Source organism: Pezoporus occidentalis, unplaced genomic scaffold (genome assembly GCF_034315485.1).
Source record: "Pezoporus occidentalis ecotype Australia unplaced genomic scaffold, CSIRO_AGI_Poc_V1 ctg99, whole genome shotgun sequence".
Taxonomy (NCBI): domain Eukaryota; kingdom Metazoa; phylum Chordata; class Aves; order Psittaciformes; family Psittacidae; genus Pezoporus; species Pezoporus occidentalis.
In genome coordinates this window covers 68,722-95,055 of record NW_026916358.1, presented here as the reverse complement: position 1 = coordinate 95,055, position 26,334 = coordinate 68,722, and the positions used below count along the sequence as shown (strand labels likewise).

Sequence of the window (26,334 nt, the reverse complement as noted above, 5' to 3'; positions counted from 1 at the left end):
TGTAATATAAGAATCAAAGACACTGAATGAAATTTGCCATGATGCAGGTTTAGTGTATCACTGAATAGTGGCAGTTGTGTTACTGGAGGGTGCTGCTGAGGCCCTAAGTATGAGCTGGTTTAAACAGCAATTCAACAAACTGAGGAATAGGGAAATTCACCTGATGCATGAAATACTAAACGCTAAATGTAAATCCCTGAAAGAATGCAAGTGTAGGAGGAGAAATAACCCTCCTTTACGAATCCAGTTTCATATGCGCTGTCTGTGAACTTTTGATCAGTGGCCAATGTTGGTGACAGGGTATTGGGGCAACCAGTCTTTAGACTGGCCCACTGGGTGTTTTCAAGAGGCAGTAGGGGAGGACAAGCAAGTAGCAGTTTGATGTAACTGATATTTGTCCTGAAACTTTTCAACCTGCTACAGCAGAGCTTTTGTAGAGAAGCTGATATCGGCTGAATTGCCCAGTTAATGATTCAAGAGGTTGGGCTGTGCTCTGGACAAGCACAATGCTGAGGTTCTTCTGTTAGAATGGCAGGTGCAGTTGTCATCTTTCTCCTCTTCAAAAAGACAGGTAGTTAAAGTTGGTGCTTTATGGACTTTTACTCTAGTTGGATAAACATCTGAACACTTTTTGGTTTATGCCAAGTTTCTTCTCTGCCTTTCCCTGCAACATCAACAGCAGGACTGTGCGCTTTTGGGAGTACACGCCTTAGTAAGGCATTTTGGAGCATAAACTTTGATGCTTCTATAAATATGAAGACTAGCCAGAAATCTTCAAGCTCATATCCTGGTCAGAAGTAGAAACAGTAGAGCTATAACTAAGAATAAAGGGGGAGCTACTAAGATGACTTTTCGAAGCCGGCCTGGGAAAGGGCCTGGAGAAGGATCAAACAGTTGGGGTACAATTGCTGCAAGAGGGAGCTGCAAACAATTTCTTTTCCAGTACTATACAATGAGATGAAGGGTGATAGCATGACAGTAGGTGTATTTTCATACAGTTTATTCCAAGAAACAAAAACATTTCTGTGGGGAAGGACAAATAATTGAAGGAGATAAAGAATCATGTGTGAGTTATGAAGGAAATAAAGTCTTGGAAGAGCTACTGCATTGATTGGAAAACTGCAGAAGAGAAAACTAACAAGGGGCAAGTGAGGGAAGGGATAAAGAAGAATAGGCTGAAGGGGTTTTATTGGAAGACGTGGGGAAGTAAAAAGAGGACCTTTGACTCCAAAATGGTAGATGTCCCTTCAGAAAGGAAGAAATAATGTGAATGTACAAGGCACAGAAGGAGCAAAGTACTTAAGGTGAATGGTAACTTTCTGTTTAATAAACTTCATGTTCCTGTTAAGTGTGCAGATTTTATACTGGGCTTTAGCTAAAGGTTGTTTCAGCGTGAATTGTTGTCTGATGTTAATTTTATTCTGCCTGTGGTGTTTTCCCATCACTGTAGTTGTTTTTAATGGTAAACTAAAGAAAAATGTGGAATCTTGCTGCTGTTCACTTTTCCTGTCTGCAGTTGCCGAAATTTTTAGGCAGTTGTGCCTTATTTAGTCCTGTGGTCTAGCTGTAAAGTTAGCCCAGGATAATGTTGCAATTTAAAAACAACAAAACAGCAACCATGCTCGCTTTTTGTTTAGCGTAAGGGGCAGCAGGACAAGGCCAACCAAAGACTTTATTCAAGTCAATTTAAAATATGTGTAAGAGCCAATGTGTCCTGTTTCTTTTGCATGCCCAGAAACTCCAAACAATTTTCATGTGTGTTTGGAACTTATTTTCAATATGGGAGTGTCTTTAATGGGATATCATCAGGTTAAAAAGTGCAGGTAGACTGTGTGGTGGAATGGTCTAATCTTGAAGGAAAAATCTGATTAGTAATAGAAATAAAAGTCTTTCAGCTAAATTGATCTGAACAGTGCTTTCACCATATTTGCCCTTTAACTTGCTGATTCTTAACTGGTGGGCTTTATTGCTAATTTTGTGTTATGAGTTTGGTGTGCTTTAGTTTTGTTTGGTCTTTGTTTTTGTTTTTTTTTCTTAGTAAAGACAAGCGTAGGAGAGAGGAGGCTTCTTACTGTAACCTTAAATGTAAAAGCTTAAAGAATGCAGGTCTCTAAATTCTGATGGAATTTTTCATGGCTTGGTTTTTGTGTGGATTTAGAAGGACATGCATTCCTACTGCACTTTGTTGTTCATGCCCTATTATAGTAAAGTTTGGTAGGACAAATGATGTTGACAGGGTGAAATGTAGCTGTCCTCCTAATGCAAAGGCTATGCACTGGTTACAAAAAGGCTGGGGTGTTAACTGATGTAGCTTCCTTGCATTAAGCCCCGCTCAGGCTGGGCCATTGAATTTCACAGTAAGTATGGCTGTCTGCAAGTCCTTTTGCATGCGCATGCAGCTAATATCCATGTTTCCACTTTTATTTCATGAGGAGAAGCTCTAGGTGCTGTGAAACTCAGGGTCTGATATTTGTCAGTCAGTCCCTTGATCCCACGCCACACTGCGTGACTGCTGGCATAAAGATCTGATTGTGGATAGTAGTTGCAGGATCTTAGTGAAGTTTATGGGTTGAAAAAGTAAGTCAAACAATAGCCATTGCCACTTCACTGGAGACAATGAATATTTTACCATCAGCACACTAATAAACTTCTCTAAATGGGGTTATACTATTAGCAAAGGTTGTGAATTTTCACATAACTTTAGTGCCTTTAACCTTGCAAGAGCAAGGGAAACAGCAGTGTCAGCTTTTCTGTCTCTGTAAGAGAAGCCGTATCAGGTCATATCCAAACTGCTGCCTCATCTGGTCTATATTCTAGTTGTTTACTAGAACAACTAAAGGAGGAACTGGAGGTGTAAAGTGTGTAGTGATACTTCCTCAGAATGTTTTTCCTAGTCTCCAGTTATCTGTGGTTTGTGGAGTTCCTGACTAAATATGCGTATGTTTGTAGTTAATAACACTGGATGGGGAAAAAATTCATGAAAATCCCTCTGGCAGCTCTTTTGCTCGTGATTTTACAGATTTGTGATGTCTTGCTCATAAGAATCTCCCTCCAGTCTGCCTTGTTTTACATTATATATGGTAGCCATTTCATACCTGTGATCTTTCTTGTTGTTCTCTTTTTCACTTCATCCAATTCTGATATCCCATTTTGGAGATGATGGGGAATGGAATTTATGCAGGTGCTTCTCAGATTTATACAGTGGCATTATTGTTCTTTTGTAAGAAATCCAAGCCCTGTTTGCTCTCTTGATTGCTGCAAGCTACTGAAATGTTACTTGGTGCTGGTGGTGAGGGGTGTCAGGCTCAGTTTCCCTGGTTTTAGTTGAAGCAAACTTGACCTTAAGTTAAACAATAAAAAGCCCCAAACCTCTCAAAAAATTTTCTAGTTCCAGGTGTTGCAGGGAAAAGCTTGAAGGTGAGTCTTAAATATCCAGTTATTAAAAATATGCTTTCAGTATATTATTTTTCCAAGTTGTAGTTGATGACCTAACCTCATCATTCTGGAGGTTTGCAGTGGAGCTAAAAAATATTACCTGCCTGAAAGCTATTCAGAGCAGACACAAGTTACAGATGTAGCAGTGTCAAAAGAGTGACTGTAAGTGGAGTAGAGGGTGTTGTGTAATTTACTGTCTGGGAGTGGGAAGCCCCTGGATCTGAAGGTAAGAACAGAAAGGATGAGACAGCAAGATGAAGAAGGTCGACTTCTAGGTGTCTGACTTTTGAAGTACTTTCGATATGAAAAGCACAAGACTGATACAAAAGCATTAGTTTTCTGGACTGCACACTTAAATCTCTTAGCTCTAGAAACACCATCAACAATTGTTACATCTATCAAAATAGATGTCTGTTTTATAAACTGGGGCTAATGTGGCTTTCTGCCTATGTTTGTATTACTGAATGAGGGTTAGAGATGCCACAGACCTGTGGAAGGGAAGAAAAAAGCTGATGGTCTTCTCAAGGTTGTTGCACAGAGATAAATCAGCAGGAGAGGAAAGCTGTTGGTTTTGTTTCACAGCAGCGTAACACTGCCATCTCACTGTGCTGAAAGATCATCTGAAACATAAAGGCTATTAGGATTTATTCTGAATTTACCACAAAGGAGTAGCTAGCTTTTCTCTGTGGTCTTCTTCCTGGTCCCATGCTCCTATACTTAGTTTGGTTATAGTCAGCAGATCTGCACACAATCACAAGATGGTCATAGTCTGGGGATTTATCTAGCAGTATAAAGTTCTAACATTCATTTTCCTGCTTGAAAACAATTCTGAATATTTTTTCCCCAAAACTGGACTAGTTTGAGGCAATGTTCTTTTGGACACTAATGTCTGTCAAGAATGAAGTAGGTTAATGGCTAGCAGGTCAAGAGAGTGAGCTGCATAGAGTGAGAGAAGGTGTTTGGGTATCTCCTCTGGAACAGGGTTATTAAAGTGGGGGTAAGTGCTCAAGTCAAATGAGTAGCTCTCACCTGCTGCTGCAGTTTGCTTCAAGTCATCTCTGGCAGTCATCTCACAGTATAGTAAAACATGAGTTTGTGTGCACTTGAGTGGGTTAACTTCCGTCACACTGTAGTCAGAGGAGCCTCAGAGCTGGAGGAAAGGGGAGGATGGAGAGGGGAGGATGGAGAGGAAGTGGGACCCCCTGCTCTTGGTGTACTCAGGGTGGTATTCTGGCACAAGGAATCCTGTGAAACCATGCCCGTATCTTCTATTAAGTGTAAAGACTTTAGCTCTTATATATTTTTCTTGTCCCCATCCCTTCTCCTCAAACTAAAATACTGTTAGTAAATATAAAGAAAAGTTTTACCTCCTTCATAAAATTGGCAAAGACTTCCTACAATCAGAAAGCAAGTTGGAACAGATTCTCTCAACTTCAGGCCTCCCTCAGGTAGCGAAATTAAAGATGAGTTCGGTTTGAGTAGTCTCTGTTCTGTATATGATGGACTTCTCACACTCCCCCTTCACCCTGTCTGCATAGCTGAAGGGAAGAGCCATAACTGAAATGTCAGCATTGATCTTTTCTGTAACATCCAGCATGTACTTTAATAAACAACAAATTCTGATTATGCAAATACTGTGCTGCTCTTTGTACCAAGAAGAAACATAACAAATGTATTTATCCTGTAATTAGCTGTTGCTCAAGTCCTTTTAAAAATTGTCTTTTTTCCATGTGTTCTTCTTTTCAGTCACATGAGAGGTGAAGTGAAATATTTCCCTGCCCACCCATTTCTGTTGCTGACTTTTTCACTTTAAAAGGAAGAGCTAGTGATTAATGTGATAGTTTTTTAATACTTGTGACTTCCATTATACTACTTGTGATTTTTGGGGAGCTTTCTTCCTTTGGTTGCTTACAGCTCAACTTGGTGTCAAAGCTGTAACAAACTTCTTCCTTTATGCAGGAAGGGGCTGATAAGACATGATAAGTCTTAGGACATAGATATCTGTACAGTAGTGCTGTTACTGATTTTATTTATTAGCTTTAACACAATTTGTTGTTATTAAATGTAAAGAAAACAACTCTTTGTAGTTTATTGTTAAGTCTCGAAAAATCATCAAAGTTACTTTTGAATAGGATTTTTCTCCCCAACTTAAACTTCTTAAAATCAAATGCACAAGTCTGTACTGGTGACCTTGGGTTCCCTCTTTACGGGGTGAAGCAGGCAAAAAATCAACTCTGCCTTTTTCTTTCCAACAATTAAAGGCAGTTTTTGGTGACTAGCTCAAACTTGCATATCTGATTTTTAGACCTTTGTAAGGAGACATGAGTCCTACTGTTTATGGTTGGTCTGGAAGAAATGAGTGTTTTGAAATGCTACTGATTGCATAGTCCTTCCTTGGTGCTTGAAGCATGTGGGATATGCTCTGCTGCTTGGATATCAAAAATCACTCTCCTTGTTGGTTATCTTGCACCAATGAAGAAACAACTATTATCATGGTCCCATCACAGAGAAACTTAACAAAAAAAAAAACACGCCCAGAAAACAAAAACAACTTTCAAAAGGTGATTTTAAGTGGAAGTCACCAGCTGCAAAAACAGGGCTGTTTTTTAACTGCTTGGGACTGTTTGGTAGAAGTTCACTAAATAAGTCAATTGAAAGTTCATCTAGTTTGTTATGAGAGCATGCTTTCCTAGAGACACAGCTCATTTCATGCCACTTGGCTAGATCAATTTGGTATGTGTTGTTTCTGTCAGTCTAAATGTCTGGTTTGCTTTCATTTAAGTCTTTGCAGTCAGGCGTTGAGAGAGTCCAATCTGCAGAAGTTCTCTTTAATCCTGCTTGAAATTGATTTCTGTGCACTAATAGGATTATTTTTTTGAGGAATATTGTGCTTGAATGCAGATGGCCTTTTAGCCAAAATTGAGGTAGAGCTGTTTCTTGAAATTCATCCACCAAAACTAGTTCAGTGAACCATAGTGAAGTGTCAGTTGCACTTCAGAAGAACTATAAAAGTTTGTTTGGAAAGTGGAGGAGGGAACTGCTCTTAATTTTGATCTCTTTCCCTTTCATCTAGACATGAACAGAACATTTCCAGATAATGTAAAATTCCGCAAAACTGCTGATCCCTGTTTGCAGCATGTACTCTACAATGTGTTGGTAGCATATGGGCATCATAATAAAGCAGTAGGATATTGTCAGGTATGTAATGACTGTTTTTTAAACAATGCTGCATTTCAGCAGCATTTGTTGTCCATTTGAATGTGTGTTTTTTAGAAGCAAATCCACAAACTATTTCTGTTTTTAGAATGGCCTGGGGAATGCATGGAAATCAATAGCTTCAGGCAAATTCAAATGTCTTTGTGAGTTTCTCTGTGGCCTTTTTTGTAGCTGGCTTGATCATGTTTGGCTCCATTTATTAGCTGCAAAATAAATGTTTTGTCACACCTGGTTGTATCAAGTGTGTTGGAGAGGAAGATAAAGTGACCTTGCTTTTCCCTCTGTCCTTCCTGCTGTCTTTCCCAGAATGGTCCTTGTTATGGATGAGTCACCACGAGATCTCAATTTCCTTTGTTTTCACTGTCATACTTTTCAAAATACAGACCAGCATTCATGCCATGTCACATAGCTGGGGGAGGCTACCATTTATTTGGCGTAATCTCCCATTATAGACAGGCAAATAGGAAGAAAAATTCTTTGAAATTCAACCTGATACTGCATAGTTAGCAGCTCAGAAAAAGCTCCTATCATCACTGCCAAGTGCTGTAAAGTTTCCTATGGGACACAAAGAAGATAAAAGTTGATTCATGACAGTCAAGAAAAATGTGGCCATCTTTAAGGATCATAAAGAAGCAGAAACTGTCATGAGCAAAATGTGTTTTCAATTCACTTAAGTCGTCTTCTCTCTCTTCCCTGTCCTCACTAGGTATATAAGTGCTAACTATATTAAAGATTAATCATTTTTATTATTCTCAATATTATGTATTAAAATATAATTGTAATATTTAAAGAATAACAGAAGGGGTAGAATTATGATTACTCTTTTACAAGTGTCAGGCTCCTATATAGAGGTAGTTATACCCACAAACATACACAACTTCTAAACCATGTTTGCTTCTACCCAGAACATATGTGCAATTGTTAGTAAAAAGCTTTATTACGTTAACTGCCTAATGGGCTAATCTTTGCATTTTTAACTTGGCATTATGAACAGTGGAGATGAGAGAAGATTATTTAGAAAGCCTTATGTGATATCTTTTCACCTCTTCTCACGGGATGAATGTTATCTTTTCTGGCTAAATAAGTAGAATATAAATGAAGGTCAACATCTGCTTTCATTGTAAATCAAGCAACGTTTCAGGAAGTCACCTTTTTTGCTAGTGAAACAGCAAAAAAAGGGAGGGAGGGGATCCATTTTTCACTCTAAGTGCTTTGCAGAGCTTTTACTGTTTGAAGGCTCTCCAGAGGATGTTTCCATAATGCTACTGCGTTTGTGCTACATTTAAGTCTCGCCTGTGGGAGTCTATTAGGCTGTGCATTGTCATGATGTGCCGATGGTATGATGTTGTATACCCTGGTGTAGCCAGCAAAATTCAGTGCCCTGTGACCATGTACTCCAGAATAGGTTTTTGTGTGTGCCATGTTGAATGCCATTCTCTTGTCACTGTAGATGAAATGATTAAACTAACTGTCAGCATGGAAATAAATAGGTGCCTTCCTAACTAGAAGGCTAAGCACTGTGTAAGCTTGTGGAAAGTTTATCCAGGCCAGTTGTGTAACTGCTGTAGTTATTCAAGGCTTGGAAAGGAAGCATTAGAAAAGATGCAGTGGCCTAATAGTTCCATGTTCTGGGGGTGTTGCAAGGCCGTCTAAGGTGTGACAGGTGAGTCAAGTTTATTGAATGCAAGAGATGAGATCTCAGTTCAGAGAGGAAGTTGTAGCTTCCAGAGGCTGCGAGAAGTGTTCTTCGTAGCTGTGGTCTGGCTTACAGGCACAATTTGCAGCACTGCAGGATAACCAGAGACAGTGGTAGTGCTGCTGGTGGTGATAGATGTGCTGGAGGACTCCAGCTCAGAGGGAGAGAGAACAACAAGGAGAAGGCCAAAGAATTGGCTGAAACAGAAGAAGGCAATGTAACCAACACCAGCCTTCATAGCCTGTAAATGTTTAAAGATAATTTGCTGTTAGCTTAGAAAGACTTGTGCAGGGGACTTGCACCTCAGAGGCAGCTGGTGTCGTTGTACTGATGTGCTATGTTGTTACGGGGGTCAGTTTGTTTACTACGAAAAAGAGTACTTAAAAAAGATTAAGGAAGTGGACTGCTGTGCTGTAAATTGGTAATATTTCCATAACTTCGCAGTGTTACGGTGGAGACAAGAAAACAAGCACCTGAGACCAAGGCAGTGTGTTTATAGGGAATGTCAGTTGATGACCTGTGTACTCTGTAAGCCACTTCTCCAGTCAGAGTGTGAGTAGCAGTTATGAGAATTATACAGTTGGATTTTGGCCAATCATGACCTGACTATCTTCACAAATTTTCTGGTAGTTCTTCCAATGCCCCCACCTCCCAGGGCTTACCTTCTTTTGCATATTGAAAGGTAGGACCTGTAGTGGCCAGTTGTTGACTAGCATGAGGAGTGCTGGAGGTATTATGGAAGCAAATTATTTCTATACAGTCATTTGAGTTATGCAGCAGCAGCTTGTAAAAGCTGCTGAAGCTGCAGCTTTTTGAGTAAAGAGTGTGTCAGGCATTCTTCATTCTCCTTATAGAATCATAGAATGGTTAGGGTTGGAAAGGACCTTTAGATCATCTAGTTCCAACGCCCCTGCCATGGGCAGGGACACCTCACACTAAACCATATCACGCAAGGCTTCATCCAACCTGGTCTTGAGCACTGCCAGGGACAGAGCATTCACAACCTCCCTTGGCAACCCATTCCAGTGCCTCACCACCCTAACAGGAAATAATTTCCTCCTTATATCCAGTCTAAACTTCCCCTGTTTAAGTTCTAACCCGTTACCCCTTGTCCTGTCACTACAGTCCCTAATGAAGAGTCCCTCCCCAGCATCCCTATAGGCCCCCTTCAGATAGCGAAAGGCTGCTATGAGGTCTCCACGCAGCCTTCTCTTCTCCAGGCTGAACAGCCCCAACTTTCTCAGCCTATCTTCATACAGGAGGTGCTCCAGTCCCCTGATCATCCTCGTGGCCCTTCTCTGGACTTGTTCCAACAGTTCCATGTCCTTTTTATGCTGAGGAAAACCAGAACTGTACACAGTACTCCAGGTGAGGTCTCACAAGAGCAGAGCAAAGGGGCAGGATCACCTCCTATGACCTGCTGGTCACGCTCCTTTTGATGCAGCCCAGGATACGGTTGGCCTACTGCAGGTGTGTTGTGCTTGTACTGCACATCTAATACAGCTGTGTTTTGGTGTTGGTGAAAGCAGTTCTCAGTTACATTGGAACAGGGATTAAAAAAAAAAAGGAAGGTATATTATAGACTACTAAGCTTTTTCTTTTAATTTTCTTCTCCTTGATCTTTGTTAATAATTATTGTTAGCTGTAGTCATGCAGGTTTAACAGCTTACTCAACAAAGATTTTATTCAATATGCCCCTTTGTAGAAGTGGAGTAATTTAGCCTTTAATCAAAAGAAATAAACTAGAAACTCTTAAATGCATGCATCTTAAAGCCCATCTTTCTATTTCAGGGCATGAACTTCATAGCTGGATACCTGATTCTTATTACAAAGAATGAAGAGGAGTCCTTCTGGTTGCTGGATGCTCTTATTGGAAGGATATTGCCTGGTATGCTAAAAATGTGTATAATGGTATTCATATACTGGAGCTTGGCTTTTATTTTATCTTTGCATTCTTCTCTGGTTTCAAAGGTTTTAGATGTTAAAATGGACTTGCACAGACTGAAGTTTTTCTAGGGTCTTGGAAACAAAGGGGCAGAGGCACAGCACACGGGCAAGATCTTAATCTTGATGCAGTGGTTTATGTGTATGTTAATTTGCTGTCTTGCTTCTCGCTGTGCTTAAACATGTTAGGTAGATGTCTTCCTGTATCAGTATGATGCTGGGGAGCAGGACTTGCAAAGGTGTCTGGGGTTTGGCACTTCTGGTTGAAGGAATATGATATGAGAAACAGATGAAGCAGTGATGACAGAGCAGAGTGAAGATGGGAGATGTATGCAGTTTGAGCACTGAAAGCAGGAATTCCCAGTGGCGTGGCAGGACAAGTGAGAGCTTTCTTCAGAGGTATTTGGCAGGATGTTGGTAGTTTCTGCTACACACAGTAGTTTCTGCTGCATCTCCCGCTTCTGAGTGGGGGTATCTTGGGCATACATCATGATTTTGCAACAGAGCAAATAAATGTCTATTCCCTGTCTGTGTCTGTATGGAAAATTCCTGTCAAAGCTCTGTTACAATGAGTGGTGATATAGCCAGGCTGATCACTGAAGTCCAAAGGGAAATTCAGCATGCCTTCACCTACAGCCAGTACCTACATCTGGTCAGTTCAGTAGTTCTGTATGTTCCCTTGCCTGGATCTCTGAGTTTGCAGGAGGTGTTTCCACAATGAATTTTGCCCTATATATAAGCCGAATCTCACTGCACCCATGAAGTAGTTTAAAACCAGAAGCAGACATCAGGCACAGCTTTGTTTTACACTCCTGTGAAATACACTTGGGAATATTCTTTCTTGGGATTTAATTATAGAGGGAGATTGGCTTCACTGTGAATTCCCATTAGAGTTGCACAGGACTGACCACAGCTACACCCATAATGTGAAGTCTTACTCAAAATGGAAGACTCATTTTATTTTTTTTTTTTCTTCTAAAAGGAGTCTTTGAAATTCCCTGTTGCCCCAGTTCCCAGTTTTGCTTTTGAACAGATCTTTATCCCAAATGGTTGGAGGCTGAATTCAATATTACAGTGTCAACTAAGTGCTGGTTAAGCACATCAAAGTTGCTGCTTTCTTTTCTACTTTTTCATGTTCTTGTTTAATATTAAATGAAAAAAAAAGTATATAATTTTTGGTTCCTTATTGAACAGAAAGGAAAGACTTTGAGAAGGAAGGAGAAAGAGCTGAGAGAGTCTTTTCATGCTTTTGAATGACTGTACACTGAATGTATACCATGTAGGAACTCGGGTCTTCCTTACATATGAGCAGGGTGGTTGGACTTCGTTTTCAGATTGAAAGAGGAGACACAGGCAGGGAGTGATATGGCTTGTATCAGTCTGCAAATATTTGAGATTTTGCAGCCTTGAAGTTTGCTTTCAAGCTATAAAAACAAAGAAATCATCTGTCTGTTGCTTTTGTATAGCCTTGAGAACTGTAAGCTGTGCAAACAGGTAGGAGACAGGACTGTTGTCTGCCATGTGACATGCTGCTGGCTGACATGGGTGGATGTCTTTCCATTGATGTCACTGTGTGAGGGATAAGGCCCTCAGTAAAAGGCAAGTTTCACTGCAACTTTTGCTCTTAAGCTTTCTGATAGTCTTTTATGTCTTTATTTGGGGTAAAGGAGTAGATTCAGATTTTTTTTGATTCATTGTTCTTGGTAGGGAACTTACCTTTCGTTCTTGTCTATCCTCCCTCTCACTCTGCTGATACGTAAATGACAAAAGTTGCTCTTATTTTTCCCTCTTAGTTGTTGAACTTATCTTATGGCAGTAGCATTGGTGATGAGAAGAAATTCATAACATGAAGGGTAATTACTATGTATAAAGGAGATGTACATTTACTTAAGTAATAATTGTAGATATATATTTACTACCCTGTTTATACATGTATTTTTACTACCCTGTAACAAGAGTCCTGTTACAGACTTTGGCGTGGGTTCAGCACATCCAATCAGGCATCTGTCTGAGACACTGAAGTTAGAAACATATGTGCTTACATTCCATTGATAGTCTGAGGAAGGGGATACCTGATCAGAATTGCTGACCTGAGTGTGCCCTACCACTCCACAGTCAGTATTAAGAAAGCTTGAGATGTTCCTTCCAGCATGGGTGGGGAGCCAAAGTGAAGTAGTATAAATCTTTTATGTAGTAAAAAAAAACCTGTATTGAGGTAATAGAAGGATTTATTGTCAGAAAACTTGTTGCTGATGTTCTTTTTTTTTTCTTTCCAAAAATTTCTTTAAAGGATATTTTCCCTTTTATTCCCACTACCCTCCTGTATTATGTTTGAATTTTACATTATAAAATTCAGAGCTGGATAAAATAATTGGCATAATTTCAGTGAAATTTTGTCTGTGTATGTGAGAGAATTGGGCAGACTGTATCCCTAAAGAAACTTGCTTAGATAAGTAGTCACTACTCTCTGTTAATAGTACATTTTATTTGAAAGCCCCACAATTACTTGTTGGGGAAGGAGTGAAGCATTTTATATTCCTCACATCTTCAGAAGAAAAAAATAACGATTGTTTTTTGTTGGATGCTAACAGTCTGATTAGCCAACATTTTTCCTTTTTTCCTTTTGTTGCTGATGCTATTTTAGTAGTTCTTTATTTCATTTTATTTCATCGATGTGCATTATAATCTACATGTTTTCCCCTTTCATGGCAACAAATATGCCTCCAGGCCATGTCCTCATTTTTGAGTATGTCCTGTTGCTGCCAGTTAAATCTGTTTAGGACAGTTTAGAAATGCCTTCTTTGCCCTCAGCAGTGTCCCTGTGAATGCTTCCTTGCCCACACACATTTAATTACATTAACAATCACTCCAGTAGCTTGATGCTGATAGCATTTTTTTTTTTTTTTTTTTTGGTCAGCAGATGAACCAAACCAGCCACAGATCAATGTCATTGATTGAAAAATGTGTAGGACATGACAGATGGAAGTAGCAGCTTGCTGCTATTAGTGGCAGCTTTCTGGGGAAGTGACTGAGAAGGGCGCCCATATCTGTAGCTCCCCTCCCTGCTTGTACTGGGTTTTAGGTCTGGGTGGAGGAATGTACCATAGGATATGATGAAAGTGTGACTCCCCCACCACTGACAGAATGGGACTGTATAAGTAGAGGTTTTTCTTGCTGAATTGTTCTGTTACACTGAAATGGAGTTAGCACAGCTGGAACAGAGAGCCAGCAAAACCCAAAACTTGGGTTGTTGATATGTGGAGTTGTGTGCATGCCATTTGTCTGACTGAACACAGCACTGCTGCTTACATCTGGGTTAGGCCAGAATGATCCTGCTTCTGCTGAAGGCATGCCTGTAGTCTACTGTCAGCAGCTCAAACCAGGTATTTGAAGAGATTAGGAGCATATCTCATTTAAACACAGCAAGAGGAAAGAGTATTATTTATTTAACTGAAATTTTGGGTGTTACTGAGATCTTTCATTCCCATGTTCATTCAAAACAGATGGCTGAAGCAGACAGTATTGCCCACAAGAAGCAGTATGGATTCAGTTCAAGCTCAGAGTAGATGTCTGCAATTTGTATTCAGCATAGCTCTGGTATTTCTGTTATGTTCATCACTGTGGTTCTTGTGAAATTTTTTTTTTGTTCTATTGAGGAAATATTGGGGAGGTTGCTTTAGAAAGCATCAGGTAGATGGGAGCTTTCAACTGTGGGGTACTTTGGTATGTAATGTAAGGAACATATTTGTCATATTTTACATATTTGTGATTAAATGGTGAATTTGAGAGAAGAAAAACTTGACAATTTGGACTGACTTAAGCATGACAGTTATGCATATATATAGCAGAACAATTCTTCCCCCCCCCTTCAGTGGTTCTCAGTCTGAAAGCGGCAGTGATTATCAAGCTATACTCTAATTAGTCTACTATGTTGTTATACTGGAGTTATTTACTCTTAATGAAAGACATATATATGTACATATATATACACACACATATATATATATGTATGCTATGAGGAATGAAATGAGCTCCTCACTTTGGCTTTGCACCTCTGCAGTTTTAATTCCACAGTTAAACCAGCACAATCCCTTTAACACGGAGACAGGTCTGTCAAAACTATAGGTTCAATACCAAATGTGCAAATTAGTGCTTTCACAACTACAGCCATTAGCTAAAACAACAACAAAAAATAACATTCCTCCAACATGGCTATTCCAGTAAAATATACAGCAAAGACTAAATAAGCCCTGTGCTGCATACTAAGGCTTACCTACTAATTGTTTTTCACATGTTCAATGGAAGGGTTTCTCTTCCCCCAAATCCACACTTCTGTTTCCACCACTCTACCTACCTTCCTCCCTCATACACAGCCAGGGAATGCTACCTTTGAGCAGGCCTAACTGAACTAAGGTTTCATTTGAAACATTTATTTTGCTGTTGGCTTTTGAGGAAGATGAAACTTTGGTTTACTGGGGAGACAGGTAAATACCACTGCTTGCATAGACAGCCAAAGGCTGGAGTCCCATCCAGAGTAGCACCAGAAGGCCTAGTGAAGATACTTCAAGTTCAACATAAGGAAATTATATTAGCGTAAGACTTGCTTGCCAGAAGGAAAGAGACATGCTTGACTTTTTTGGGTGAAGTAAGTTTTCTAGGTCCTTCTTCTAGTGTAAATACAGCTGTATCAAGGAACACTTCTTCAGCATTTTTAAACACTATGGGTCCTTTTACTGTACTGCTGAAGTTTTCCATGTTTCCTCGCAAAAGTGAGGCTGACAACACGTATATTCTTGTCATATACAGGAAACTTTTGGTTTAGACAAAAAGATAAAATTTTTACTCGACTACCTAAAGCACATCTAGTAAATACTGAGATTGTTCTTTTGTTGATGAGGCTTGTGATTTGGATGGGACATACGATATGTACAGGAAATAAATGATTTTAAAAAGTATAAATATATCTGTCATTTTAAGGAAGAAAAACATCAGTTACTCATTTCCTGCTTGCTCAGGAAAATCTAGCAGTTCAGATTTGTAAGTAGTAAGCATTTCAGGCTTGTCATGGTTTCTAAATACAGGCACAGGATTCCTAGGTGCATACAATTGACCTCTAATATTCAAAGACTAATGCTTTCATCATGGTTGTTAGTTGAGAGTAAAATGTGTTTGAGTCCCATATGCCAAAACTCCTAATTACTCAGTCTACCAGCCAAACCACATCTCTCCTAGTGGTAGATGTAATGTACTCCAGAGGTGCACACTGCTATGGTTTCATATGGGATCACTGAGCACTAAAAACTATCAGATCATGGCCCTGTAGGTGAGTGCTACCAGAGGAGAAAGGTAAGCAGACAGCCCAAAACTGATCAATCTGCTGAAATTTTCTGGGTGGTTGGTGCTTTAAAAATGCTCTGTTGCCAAGAACTACTTGGCAAACATGGGGTCACTCATGTCACACGTAGCCTTGCAAGGAGCCTTCCACACCAAAGGCACATGCCTATGGTGTTGTCTTCTCTGTTGAAAGGGCACACAGCGTGTTTCTTCTCCACAGGCTTCAATTTCAGCTCAGTTCAGGTCTAGCAGTGTCTCTTACCTTCACAGCTGAAAAAATGCTTCATGTGGAACTAAGTTCCAGTCTCCTTTGGAGAAGCAAGTCTTTTAAAACGCAGCTGCCTAGCCAGCTCTGCATTCAGAAGTATTAAAATAAATGCAGCCACAAGAACTAAATAGATATATGCTTAATTACAATTAAAAGCCAGCAGTCTACACAGAAATATTGTGAAGTAGTACATTTTTCATTTCTTAAGTGGCCCTTCTCTTCAAACCTGGAGGTCTGTATGATGGGACTTCAAAGAATGTTATAAACATTAATCACTTGAAAGAGAAGAATATACAAGAGTTTGATACATAACTATGTTATTATTCAGTTCAAATATTCATGTCTCTGACTATGCCTAATCTGACTATGCCTAATCTCTTTTGCAACAGTACCTGCAAATCTATGGCTAATGTAATTGACAACCAGAGAGCTCCAGCCAGAAAATGGGTTAGATATCTATTATCTCAACATGCAAGCATTTGTTCTAACCAGCAGTTGCCAAGCTACCCACCAAAGTGATATCTTGCATTGCACCTTGTGTCCTTGTACATACTGCCAGTTAGTTCAGTGCACTCTATTACTTCTATTTCATCATTCAAAGTTCTAGTCTTACATTTAATTATTGATAAACAACCATGCAGTGCATATGGGTAAAAAAAACACCCAACAAACTAAAGGCTAGAAACTATCAGGCTAAAAGAAGGTTGTTATAGTGATCCTGAAGAATGTTTATAAGCTCTACCTGATGCATGAGTTTTATTAATAATGTTGGAGAAAAAGAACGTGGTATTTGTTAACAATCCCAAACTGAGAGATACTGCACCACGTCAATACACAAGGCACAACAGAGTGGCATAGTGAAAAGATTGGAGTAGGAGAGACATGATGATATTTAGAATAACAAGGTTAAATATAAAAATATATATTTCAACAGCAGAAGCATGATACAATTGCTAACAAATGTGTAATAGAGTTACAGGGTCTCAATGCAGATCCTAACATACAGTTTTGTATTTTACCTTGCAAATCCCCATAAGATGTGTTCACATGCTTGAAGCAATCCCTGTGTTAAATACCAAGACTCATAAAACAAAAGGTAACTAGATTTACTGTATGAGAAGCCAGCTGAGGAAACATTAGCAGACTTATTTGGCTAGAGCTCCTCTTTGTGAAAGGGCTTGGTTTGAAAGAGAGACCCTACCACCACTCCTAGTAGTGTATTCAAACTATAAATCGCTCTTATTAAAAATGTTTGTTATACTTTTTATTGGAATTTGCATTGTCCTAACTTGTAGATATTGCTCTAAGACTTTTTCTTAGTATATTGAAAAGCCCGTAATGCCTGGGGTCTTCTCTATGAAGTGGTCAAGTTTGCTTTTCATTTTCCTTGTATAAATCCTACAAATAGAGAAGTTCCTTACAGAGCTCAGTTTTTCTAAGTAGTGTCTTTCATGTCCTTTCCAGTGCTTCAACTTCCTGCCTTAAATGTGAATATCAAAGCTGGATACAGTTTTCTAACCTCAGTTTTGCTAATGTCATATACAGGGGTAACATGCTCTCTCCTTCATTAGTGAATACAGGCAAGGATTACTCTGGCTTTTCCTGAGCTGAGATGTGCTTACTCTGTGTCTGTGGAAGGAGATGTGCTTTGGGAGTAAGGGAAATTATATGAAGAAAATCATGTGCAGTGCATAGTGGTAACTTTTGTCTAGCTAAATGTACGAGAAGTGACTGTTTAGTTCCAGAGATGCTAGGGAAATACAACCTTGGTTGTTTCATGTGGTTTAGATTCAGAAGACTTGAATACTTTACTAAGCTCTCAGTTGATGGCTAGTGGAGAAGTATAATTTGTTCCTCTCATAGTTTTAAAACCTGTTCCTTCAAGATTAAAATTAATTCTCTTATTAACTACTTCAGGCTTGAAGTAAGAGGTCTGTGGCTTTCATTCCTCTTTTCAGACTGAAGGGTTGGATTGGTTTCCCTTGCAAATATCAGGCTAGAACCGTGTGTGTCAATCCAGCTTTCTCTTCTAAGCCTCCTGCTTCTGTCCAAGTCTTCTAAGTAATGTACTTGGTAGTTCCCATGGTGTGACTGTAGCATTCTTGTAAAGACCTGAAGAAGGTGTAATGCTGGGTGACTTTTGAATGTGAGAGAACATACATGCTGTGTTTTGTGCTGAGGTGTTATTAATCTTATCAGGGCAGTGAACTGATAAAATAGCTTTTGTTTCTAATTCTGTAGAGGAATTAAAAAAGCCACAGATCTGGGAATGCATATTCAGCTGAAGTCATCAGTCATTAAGACACATTGTACAATTGTAAACTCATTTAAAAATAAATGTTTGTTTCCTCTACAGGCACAATAAGCAGTTGTGGTAATCATTAATGCTTGTTCACGAATTTCCTCTGTATTTGAGGAAACTGGTGTTAAAAGTCTGTCAAAGTGGTTTGGGAATTAAGAGCCTTGGCTCATGGAACCATCTTCAATCCATCCAGCCTTCTCCAAAGCATGCACATCTTTAGACTAGTACAATTCATAGAGTGCAATGACTGGAGTCAGGGCAGGACGTTTGGAAACAGCAGAGTGGTGAATATCTTTGTCCATTGGTGTTTATCAGCTCACTGATACGAAGAGAAAACCAGTATATACGAAAGGAGCAATTCCAGTGGTAATGGATATGAAGAGCAGGGAGAGGGAAGAGAGAGTTAGCCAACAGCATTTTGCTCAGACTTGTATCTAATCAATATGAGAGCACACTGGTAGTTATAACTTTAATCTAGACTACTTTTTAATGATGTAAATGTCTCTACTGAGCAGCACGTAATAGAGAGGTAGTATTTTTAAAAGCATAATTAAAAACACTAGACAGTTTCATTCTCCGTAACTAGAATGTCTGAAAGTTGCATTTGTGTTTTCTAACATGCATCTGAACTTCAATTTATTTCTCTGGGAGGTTACACATGGAGTCTTTTTGTTTCTTTATATTTCATCTCTGCCTTCTGTAATGTCTGGAAGTATATAATCTTTGCCTTTCTTCTCATTGTCTTCAAAATTAACAACCATCCTTCAATTTCCACATGGTAGCTACTACATCTGCTCTCAGAATCTGACTGTGCTGTGTGAAATGCAAATAGGAAACCAAATGGTTAGTTCAGCTCCACAGGATCCATTTCCAGGTTTGGGATCAGAAGCAAAAGATGAATACAAGCAGATGGGATTATGTAGAAACAATGAAACCTTTTTGTGCTAGCTGAAAAGATGTTAATAATAAATAATTTCTCAATACCATTATGCTATTTTTTTTGTGATCATGGTATCACAACTGATAAATATCCATAAAATGCTTGTGTTCTATATTTATTTTCTTAAGGTAGATCTGCCATCCAAAATAAATTGGGCTTGCTTATGTTTTTTTAAAGCTGATATTCAGTTTTGACTGATATGGCTATTGCTGGTTCTGGTGGGAGGTCAATACCTCAGGACAGAAGTTCTGATTCAGTTTGGTTCAGTGAAGGAAAAAAAATGTGGCTTGAGCCTGTTTTGGGTTTGTTGAGCAGATATTTTTTTACTGTTTCCTAGAAGGAGGATTAGGAAATTTTTTTGAAAATGTCATAGTTTAGAGTTGACATTTAACCACCTATCTGTAGGGTATTGTTTTGATCAGGACATCTGCAGGGGGTCACTTTTGTCTGATACTGCAAAAAGAATTGGCAGTATGCTTGCTTTCCCTCCTTTTCCTGTTGTAATTTTGTTGGACATAGGTTGTCCAACTTTTTATGCAAGACTCGGTGCAGATTCTTAGTCTGTTGCACCTTTTTGGACTCTCCCGTGGTAGAAATAAAATAGCAGAACATTTCCCAACCTTCTTGGACAAAGCAGGCTTAGAGTCACCAACAGGGGAGTGAATGACTCCGTAAAATTGCTTAGGAAGAAAAATTATTTAGCTGCTCTGAAGGTGAGAAAGGACTGCTATCAGCACTAGTTTGACCTCTGTGTAACTGAAATGATGAAAATAATTCCATGTCTGTTGCATGAAGTTTGTGAACTCAACTATGACAACATATCCTTTTTTGGAAAGGAAAGCTCTGTGCTGCCAAGGCTGTTTAATATAACTGCTGTGTAGCATGGGGTTCAGTAACATGCTAACAGGTAAGTTTTACAGTGAAGGATTACTGGAAAGGAATTTTTTTCCCCAAAGGCAAGGGGTGTAATCTTTCTTGTTTGACCTGAATTATAGAACTGAGGGCTGTTCATGAGGTTGGCCAGTTCTGTTCATGGCATCCTCTGCTTTTGCCTGCCAGCACTGAGGCTCTGTTTGTCTCTTCTGGATTTCACTGAAGTCCAGTGACAAATGGTTACATGCATCTACAGCAAGGAGACATTTTAAATGTTACATGTTGGTAGAAAAATGAACCACTTTTGCTTGTCTGGGGGAGGAGAGAGAACATTAATTCCGTTCTCCCTCCCACCCCCCCACATGGCTCTCAGGGACATTATAAACATATTCTTGTGAATAAAATACATCCCATATGACTGTGAGAAGTTAAAACAGTTCATTTATAATTTTTAGGTTTGCTTAAATAAATTAGATTGCCAAATTGAATCACACTTGGTTTAGATTATATAGGCTCTTGAAGTAATAGTTAGAAATGCTGGAAGATAAGCAGCAGATCTAGGATCTTGTCTGAGGCATTTCTGTAACACTAAGAATTCTTCTCATGTTAGTTCCAGTAGGAGTATTTACATTTAACCTGACATATGCACAACAGACTTGAAGGATTCTTTAACTTTTACAGCTCTGACTTGTAAAGGTAATTTAAGGCTATAAGAATACTGCTTCTTAAACTTTTATTTTTGGAACCTCTTAATCTATTTGTAACAGAGAACAAGGTCATACAGTCCCTACAAGCTTTATCCTTATTTCCTGCAAATCTCATTACTGCTCTAGAGCACAAGCAGTTATGTCTTAGTCCTGGACATCCTGGTAGGATTCAGAGAGGTGCTAATTATGCAACAGGGAGACAGTGAAATGTAGTTTAAGGAATATCTCTTTGCCAGATGCTGAGCTAGAACAGATTTCAAGCTCAGTGACAGCATGCCACAGTGTTACTAACAAAAAGCCCTTTGAACAAGTAAAAAAGTCCCTTCATCTGGTCACCTGTGTTGTACAGTAGCAATAAAATAACTGGCAGTTACCAAAGCTGGCTTTTCCTCCTTTTACTGTTTGACTACAAGAAAAGAAGTTGATGATCCCAGCAGAGCCAGGGGACTGTGCTGCTGTTTGGGGTCACGACTTTGATGAGGAAGGATCACTCAGTAGGGCAAATTTCACGTGGGGTGCTGCCTGCATTACCCTTTGCTACACTCTTGGGTGCTCCTAAATTTAGCAAGGCATTCAAAATCCATAGGCAGGCACCAGGAGCAACAGACTCTGTGAACTGGGTGTGTGGGGGCAGGCAATAGACAAAGGAAAGCTGAGAGGAAAATAAGGAAAGGCTAGGACCAATTTATGGAAGAGCTTAGAAACATGAAGTTTTCGTATCAGGAAATGTAATTTTCACTTAGGTATTTCCTGAAATTTAATAATAATAATTTAATAATAATTATTTATGATGCACTATTTAATTTTTGGCCTTACAGAAGAAAATGCAATGAAAGGTAATGTAGTGCACGGTCACCTAAATGTCAAATGAAAGTGATAATGCTAACAACTTGAGGAACAAAAGGAAGGAATCTGGCTATGTGTGTTTTCAAGGGGATGATCTGTTGTCAGAGGACATTCCTATAAACCAATCTAGATCAATAGATGCACAATATAATTAGCTTATATTTGATTATTTATTTTTTTTTTTACTTAGTGGAGCATTTGGCACAGTTGCTGACTCGGGTCTGTTTCTGGATCATCAGCTGCTCATTATTTTGCCAGATTATTGAGAAGGTAAAATAAGGGCTATGCTAATTAAATGTGGATCATGCAAATCTGTACATTTTGAATAATTTGGAAGATAATGGAAGGAATATAAAGCTAATGTATTTTGGTGGTAGGTAGGTAAAAATAATTTGCTGCACAGTATCTTGTGAAAAAATGGCTTTATGGAGTGGGGAGGGTTAGGCTTGTGTAGACTTGTTTATAAACAAGGATATCTTGACTTTTGGGAAAGATTCTGGGCAGAGCAGCCAATTATAAAAGACTGAGAAACAAGGGCACATGGTGAAACATTTGCAGGAAGGGAGCACTGCAGGATTTTTCCTGAGGGGGCATTTCCAGAAGACCTAGGGACTTGGCATCCCTAGCAAGTAAGAACAGAAGAGCCATGTAGGTTAAATGTTACCAAGCACTTAGGCACTGAACCAAGTTACAAAATCATTTCTCTAGTGAGGCCAGACATGGGACCATGAAAGGTGGCTTGCTAGCAGGATGATAGAATCCTAGAATGGTTTGTGTTGGAAGGGACCTTAAAGCTCATCCAGTTCCGACCCCCCTGCCATGGGCAGGGACACCTTCCACTAGAGCAGGGTGCTCAAAGCCCTGTCCAACCTGGCCTTGAACACTGCCAGAGATGACTTGCCTTTGTAGTTCTGGCAATCCCTGTGCAGCCCTTATGACTTGGTGTGTGTCCCTTGGGCAGCATGCAGGTGTGGGTGCTGCTGGCTGTGCTCTGGAGTGGCTCTTCCTGAAGGTCTGGCTCCCTGCCGGGGTAATGCTGTCCTCTCAGAAGATTGATGTTAGATCCCTAAGGTCAGGTCTGTGCTACCTCCTGGGCCACTGCAGTGCTGTTACGTTCCTTGTAAATCATCTGTGGACAAGTTGTGCACAAATACAGGGTCCTGAAGGAATGTTTCTAAAGGATTGGGAATGCAGCTTTTCTAATTCGAGGAGCTAATTTTATATACATACATTTCTGTATAAACGTAAAATTATATTAACTTATAATTACATATTAATCACATGTAATAATTGTAATTAATACCCACGGTAACTGTAATTAATATGTTATAATTACATGTAAGAATGTCTTGGATGCAGATATTTTTAATGTAACTCCTTTCTGTTGTGAACCGGCAGCGAATATCCTGGGAAAACCCTGCTTCTCAGTCACTGACATTTGCATAAAACCATTAATCACTCATCCCGCTTGTTTTGCAGCAGCACTGGGCTGAACATTGCGGTGCTATGCAGCAGGGCACATGGAGCCCCTCCTGCTCCATGAGAGACTGCAGGAGGCAGCCCCAGATAGATGAATAGTTCCTTTTTCTTTTCTGTCCAGCAGTACAATCTAACAAACTGGAGTGAAATTCTTATTTATGCCAAGGCTTCCCAGCTGCTTCAGTAATTCAAAGAGTGACGTATCTGAGTTGCCTGGCTGTTAACTTTTTACTTGCCAGCTCTCAGAAAGCTGGCTGGGTTGTCCAGTTACATCCTCACTGAAATCCTGACATTCACTTTGCTGTACAAATTAAAAATAGCAGCTGCTGTTTATTTCAGTGTATCAGATGATTGCAGCAGAGCAGAAAGCATGTGGGCTGCTGTCCTTCCTCCTGAGGACACTTACCGGTGCTAACTTTAAGTACTCGTATGTCTTAGGAGCACAAAAAAGAGAAGAAAATGGTTTGTGGGTGTACAAGAGGAGGAGGAAGGGTAGGAAAGGGAAGAAGGCTTGGTTAGTTATTTGAAATGTGATTCATTTTTCACTTACATTAAACTAGGTATTTAAAAAAGGGTTACTCGGACAGTTAATGATACTTTACCTGTATTCTAGTTCACAAATGAGCACCACATTAACACAAAATACACAGAGAGAAGCTTGTGTTGACTTTGAGGTGATGGTGTGACTGATTTGGTTTTAGTACACTTTTTTGTCGGATTACTTGTGCTTTAGATTTCAGAGCTTTCCCTCCAAGCAATTGAAAGGCAAATGGTTGAAGGAATGTATACAGTGGCAGTGACACCTAACATCTGTAGAGGAGTTTTACTTGTCATTCTTCAATGGGAACAAAGAAAATAAGGATCAGAGACAAAAAGATGGATTTCTAAAGGCTGAATGCAATGCTCCTTGATACTATAAAAACTGTAAATGTTCTGCAGTTTGGATAGGACAAATGTAGAACAAATAGCTCCTGGGGCAGGCATTCTGGTCAAGAAAACCACTGTCCCAGGAAAAAGTGGAATATTAAACTGCTCTTGTGATTTCAGTAGAGAAATTAATGAGGTTATAAATGTACTGCATAATTTGAGCTTCCTCTTAAACTTATTTGTGGCACTGGGAGGTTTTATTACAGTTGCTTCAGACAAATGGACTTTGCGCTGATTCCTTCACCCTTTTGTGAACCATTGGCCACAGTATAGTATGGGTCTGGAGACCTTGGCAGAAAGCAGCTAAGTTAGAGAAACCTGAATTGCAGCTTTCCAGAATCCGTGAAGGAAAGAAACACACTGAAAAGTGCTTGTGGTACTAATTATTTCTTCCAGTAGATAATGTTAATTATATGAGCCTTCTCAGTGAAGCATCAAGGATTGCTTCCCAGGGCTGGAGCCATCAAGTCCAGCTTAAGTGTTTCTGTCAATACCTAAACCCCAAATACAAATTTCTTAAACATCTGTGCAATTCTTGTCCCTAGCTGGGCCATCTGAACTCTTATAAACGACAAGAATCCTTTTCTTCCCTTAAGGATACCCAGACCTATGTGTTTATAGAACCGAGATGCTTGTTATTCAGCCTGCACTTCAGTAATGAAAAAAATCACCTGACAAGAAGGCTGTGGGGTAACAGTTGTAGTGTGCTCCATTGTTCTTTGGGATTTAACAGTTTAGTGCAATAACCAGCAGTGTGGGAGATGTAGGTCTAATTTCAACCTGTCTTGCAGATAAATTAAGTAGGAAGAGATGTTGCCTGAGGGACCTATCATTCACATCCTCTTGGAATTATTTTGTGAAAAGTGTGATTTCCTTGCTCAGAGGAAAGAAAGAAAGACTCCTAAGGACTAGGTCATACCCCAGGAGAAGTGATGTCTGGTCTTCAGCACCCCTGCACAGCTGACACTCTCAGAAATTGGCATTTTTAGTTTGTGACTGGACCCAGTCTAAAGGCTACGGGTTGTTTTGTGGTTTTGTTTCTTGTCTGGGTATTGTGTAAACAGGGAGGTGTGTAGCCCCTCTTCACCCCCCCCCCCAGAAAGGTGGTGGTAGTTACACTGAACTGGTTAAATATTAACAATACTTTAGTAATTTAAGCTAGCAGTTAAAAACTACCTATATTATCCTTCCTGGGGAAGGAAGAATGAATTGCCAAAAAACATTAGAGAGAAAGAAGATTCTTTGGTACACTTGAATGAAGTGTTTGTGTAGAGGGATCAGCCTTGCCTGAAGAACTGCTGTCTGACCACAGTGCAGACATCTTTGTTGCATGGTTTAATGTACTTCAGCTTGGGATCATCAGCTCAACATACCTTCGTATATTGAGCTGCACAGGACATTTGTTCTCTTCAGTTCTGTGGCAAGATCATGTCTAAACATTGCTGAATTTTGGTTTCTTCTCTCCAAGATTATTACAGTCCTGTGATGTTGGGCCTGAAAACTGATCAGGAAGTCCTTGGAGAACTTGTGAAAATGAAAGTTCCGGCTGTGGCAGAGCTGATGGAAAGACATGGAGTCATGTGGACCCTAGTGGTGTCACGCTGGTTTATATGCTTGTTCATTGACATTCTTCCAGTAGAGGTAATTCTCTTATTCTTGTGTAACTCTTATTAAGAAGTTTTCTTAACACACACTCATAATTGTTACTTCATTTGAAAATTACCTACTGGAAATCAAGAAGCTGTAATCTGAAATTCTCTCCTTTCCTGCAGACTGTGCTCCGAATATGGGATTGTTTGTTCTATGAAGGATCAAAGATCATCTTCCGTGTGGCCTTAACGTTAATTAAGCAACATCAAGCTTTTATTTTGGAAGCCACGAATTTCCCTGACATCTGTGATAAATTTAAGCAGATCACCAAAGGAACATTTGTAACAGAGTGTCACAGCTTCATGCAGGTATAATTGTTATCTTTAGTTGTTACAAATAAAAACCAAAACTGACTTAGAAATGTCTCAGTCAAATGATGGATACGGTTAGGAGAAATGTACCTGTGGGAACTGACAAAAGGATGAAAAATGTTTTGACTTAAAGGAAGTTTTTAGAAAGGTTTGAGTTTCTTAAAAAGATTATTCAAATCCATATATAGAATCCATTCACATTATTGGTTGTTCAGGGGAAAAATTGTTTTGCCCTTTTACTAGGTAAGGCAGGAAGTCTGATGAGAAAATAACTTCAGTGCATTTTTCAGTGAACTATGATTTCTGTTCCTGTGCATTTTTCAGATGAATGGTAACAGAGTATTTAAAATTCACTTTTGTGTGTATTCTACAACTTGCCTTAATAAATCTTACCAGTGCTAGAATA

General features: G+C 39.4%; 1 protein-coding gene across 2 annotated transcripts in view; it reads left to right on the top strand.

The window, feature by feature from the left end:
• Positions 1-26,334, top strand: part of GRTP1 (growth hormone regulated TBC protein 1) — a 37,057-nt gene that overhangs the window by 8,513 nt on the left and 2,210 nt on the right. For both annotated transcript variants that reach the window (XM_062606948.1, XM_062606947.1), the window contains exons 4-7: positions 6,509-6,633; positions 10,139-10,235; positions 25,436-25,608; positions 25,740-25,925. In XM_062606948.1, the coding sequence (XP_062462932.1) occupies positions 6,509-6,633; positions 10,139-10,235; positions 25,436-25,608; positions 25,740-25,925 (581 nt within the window). The remainder of the gene's footprint in view (positions 1-6,508; positions 6,634-10,138; positions 10,236-25,435; positions 25,609-25,739; positions 25,926-26,334) is intronic.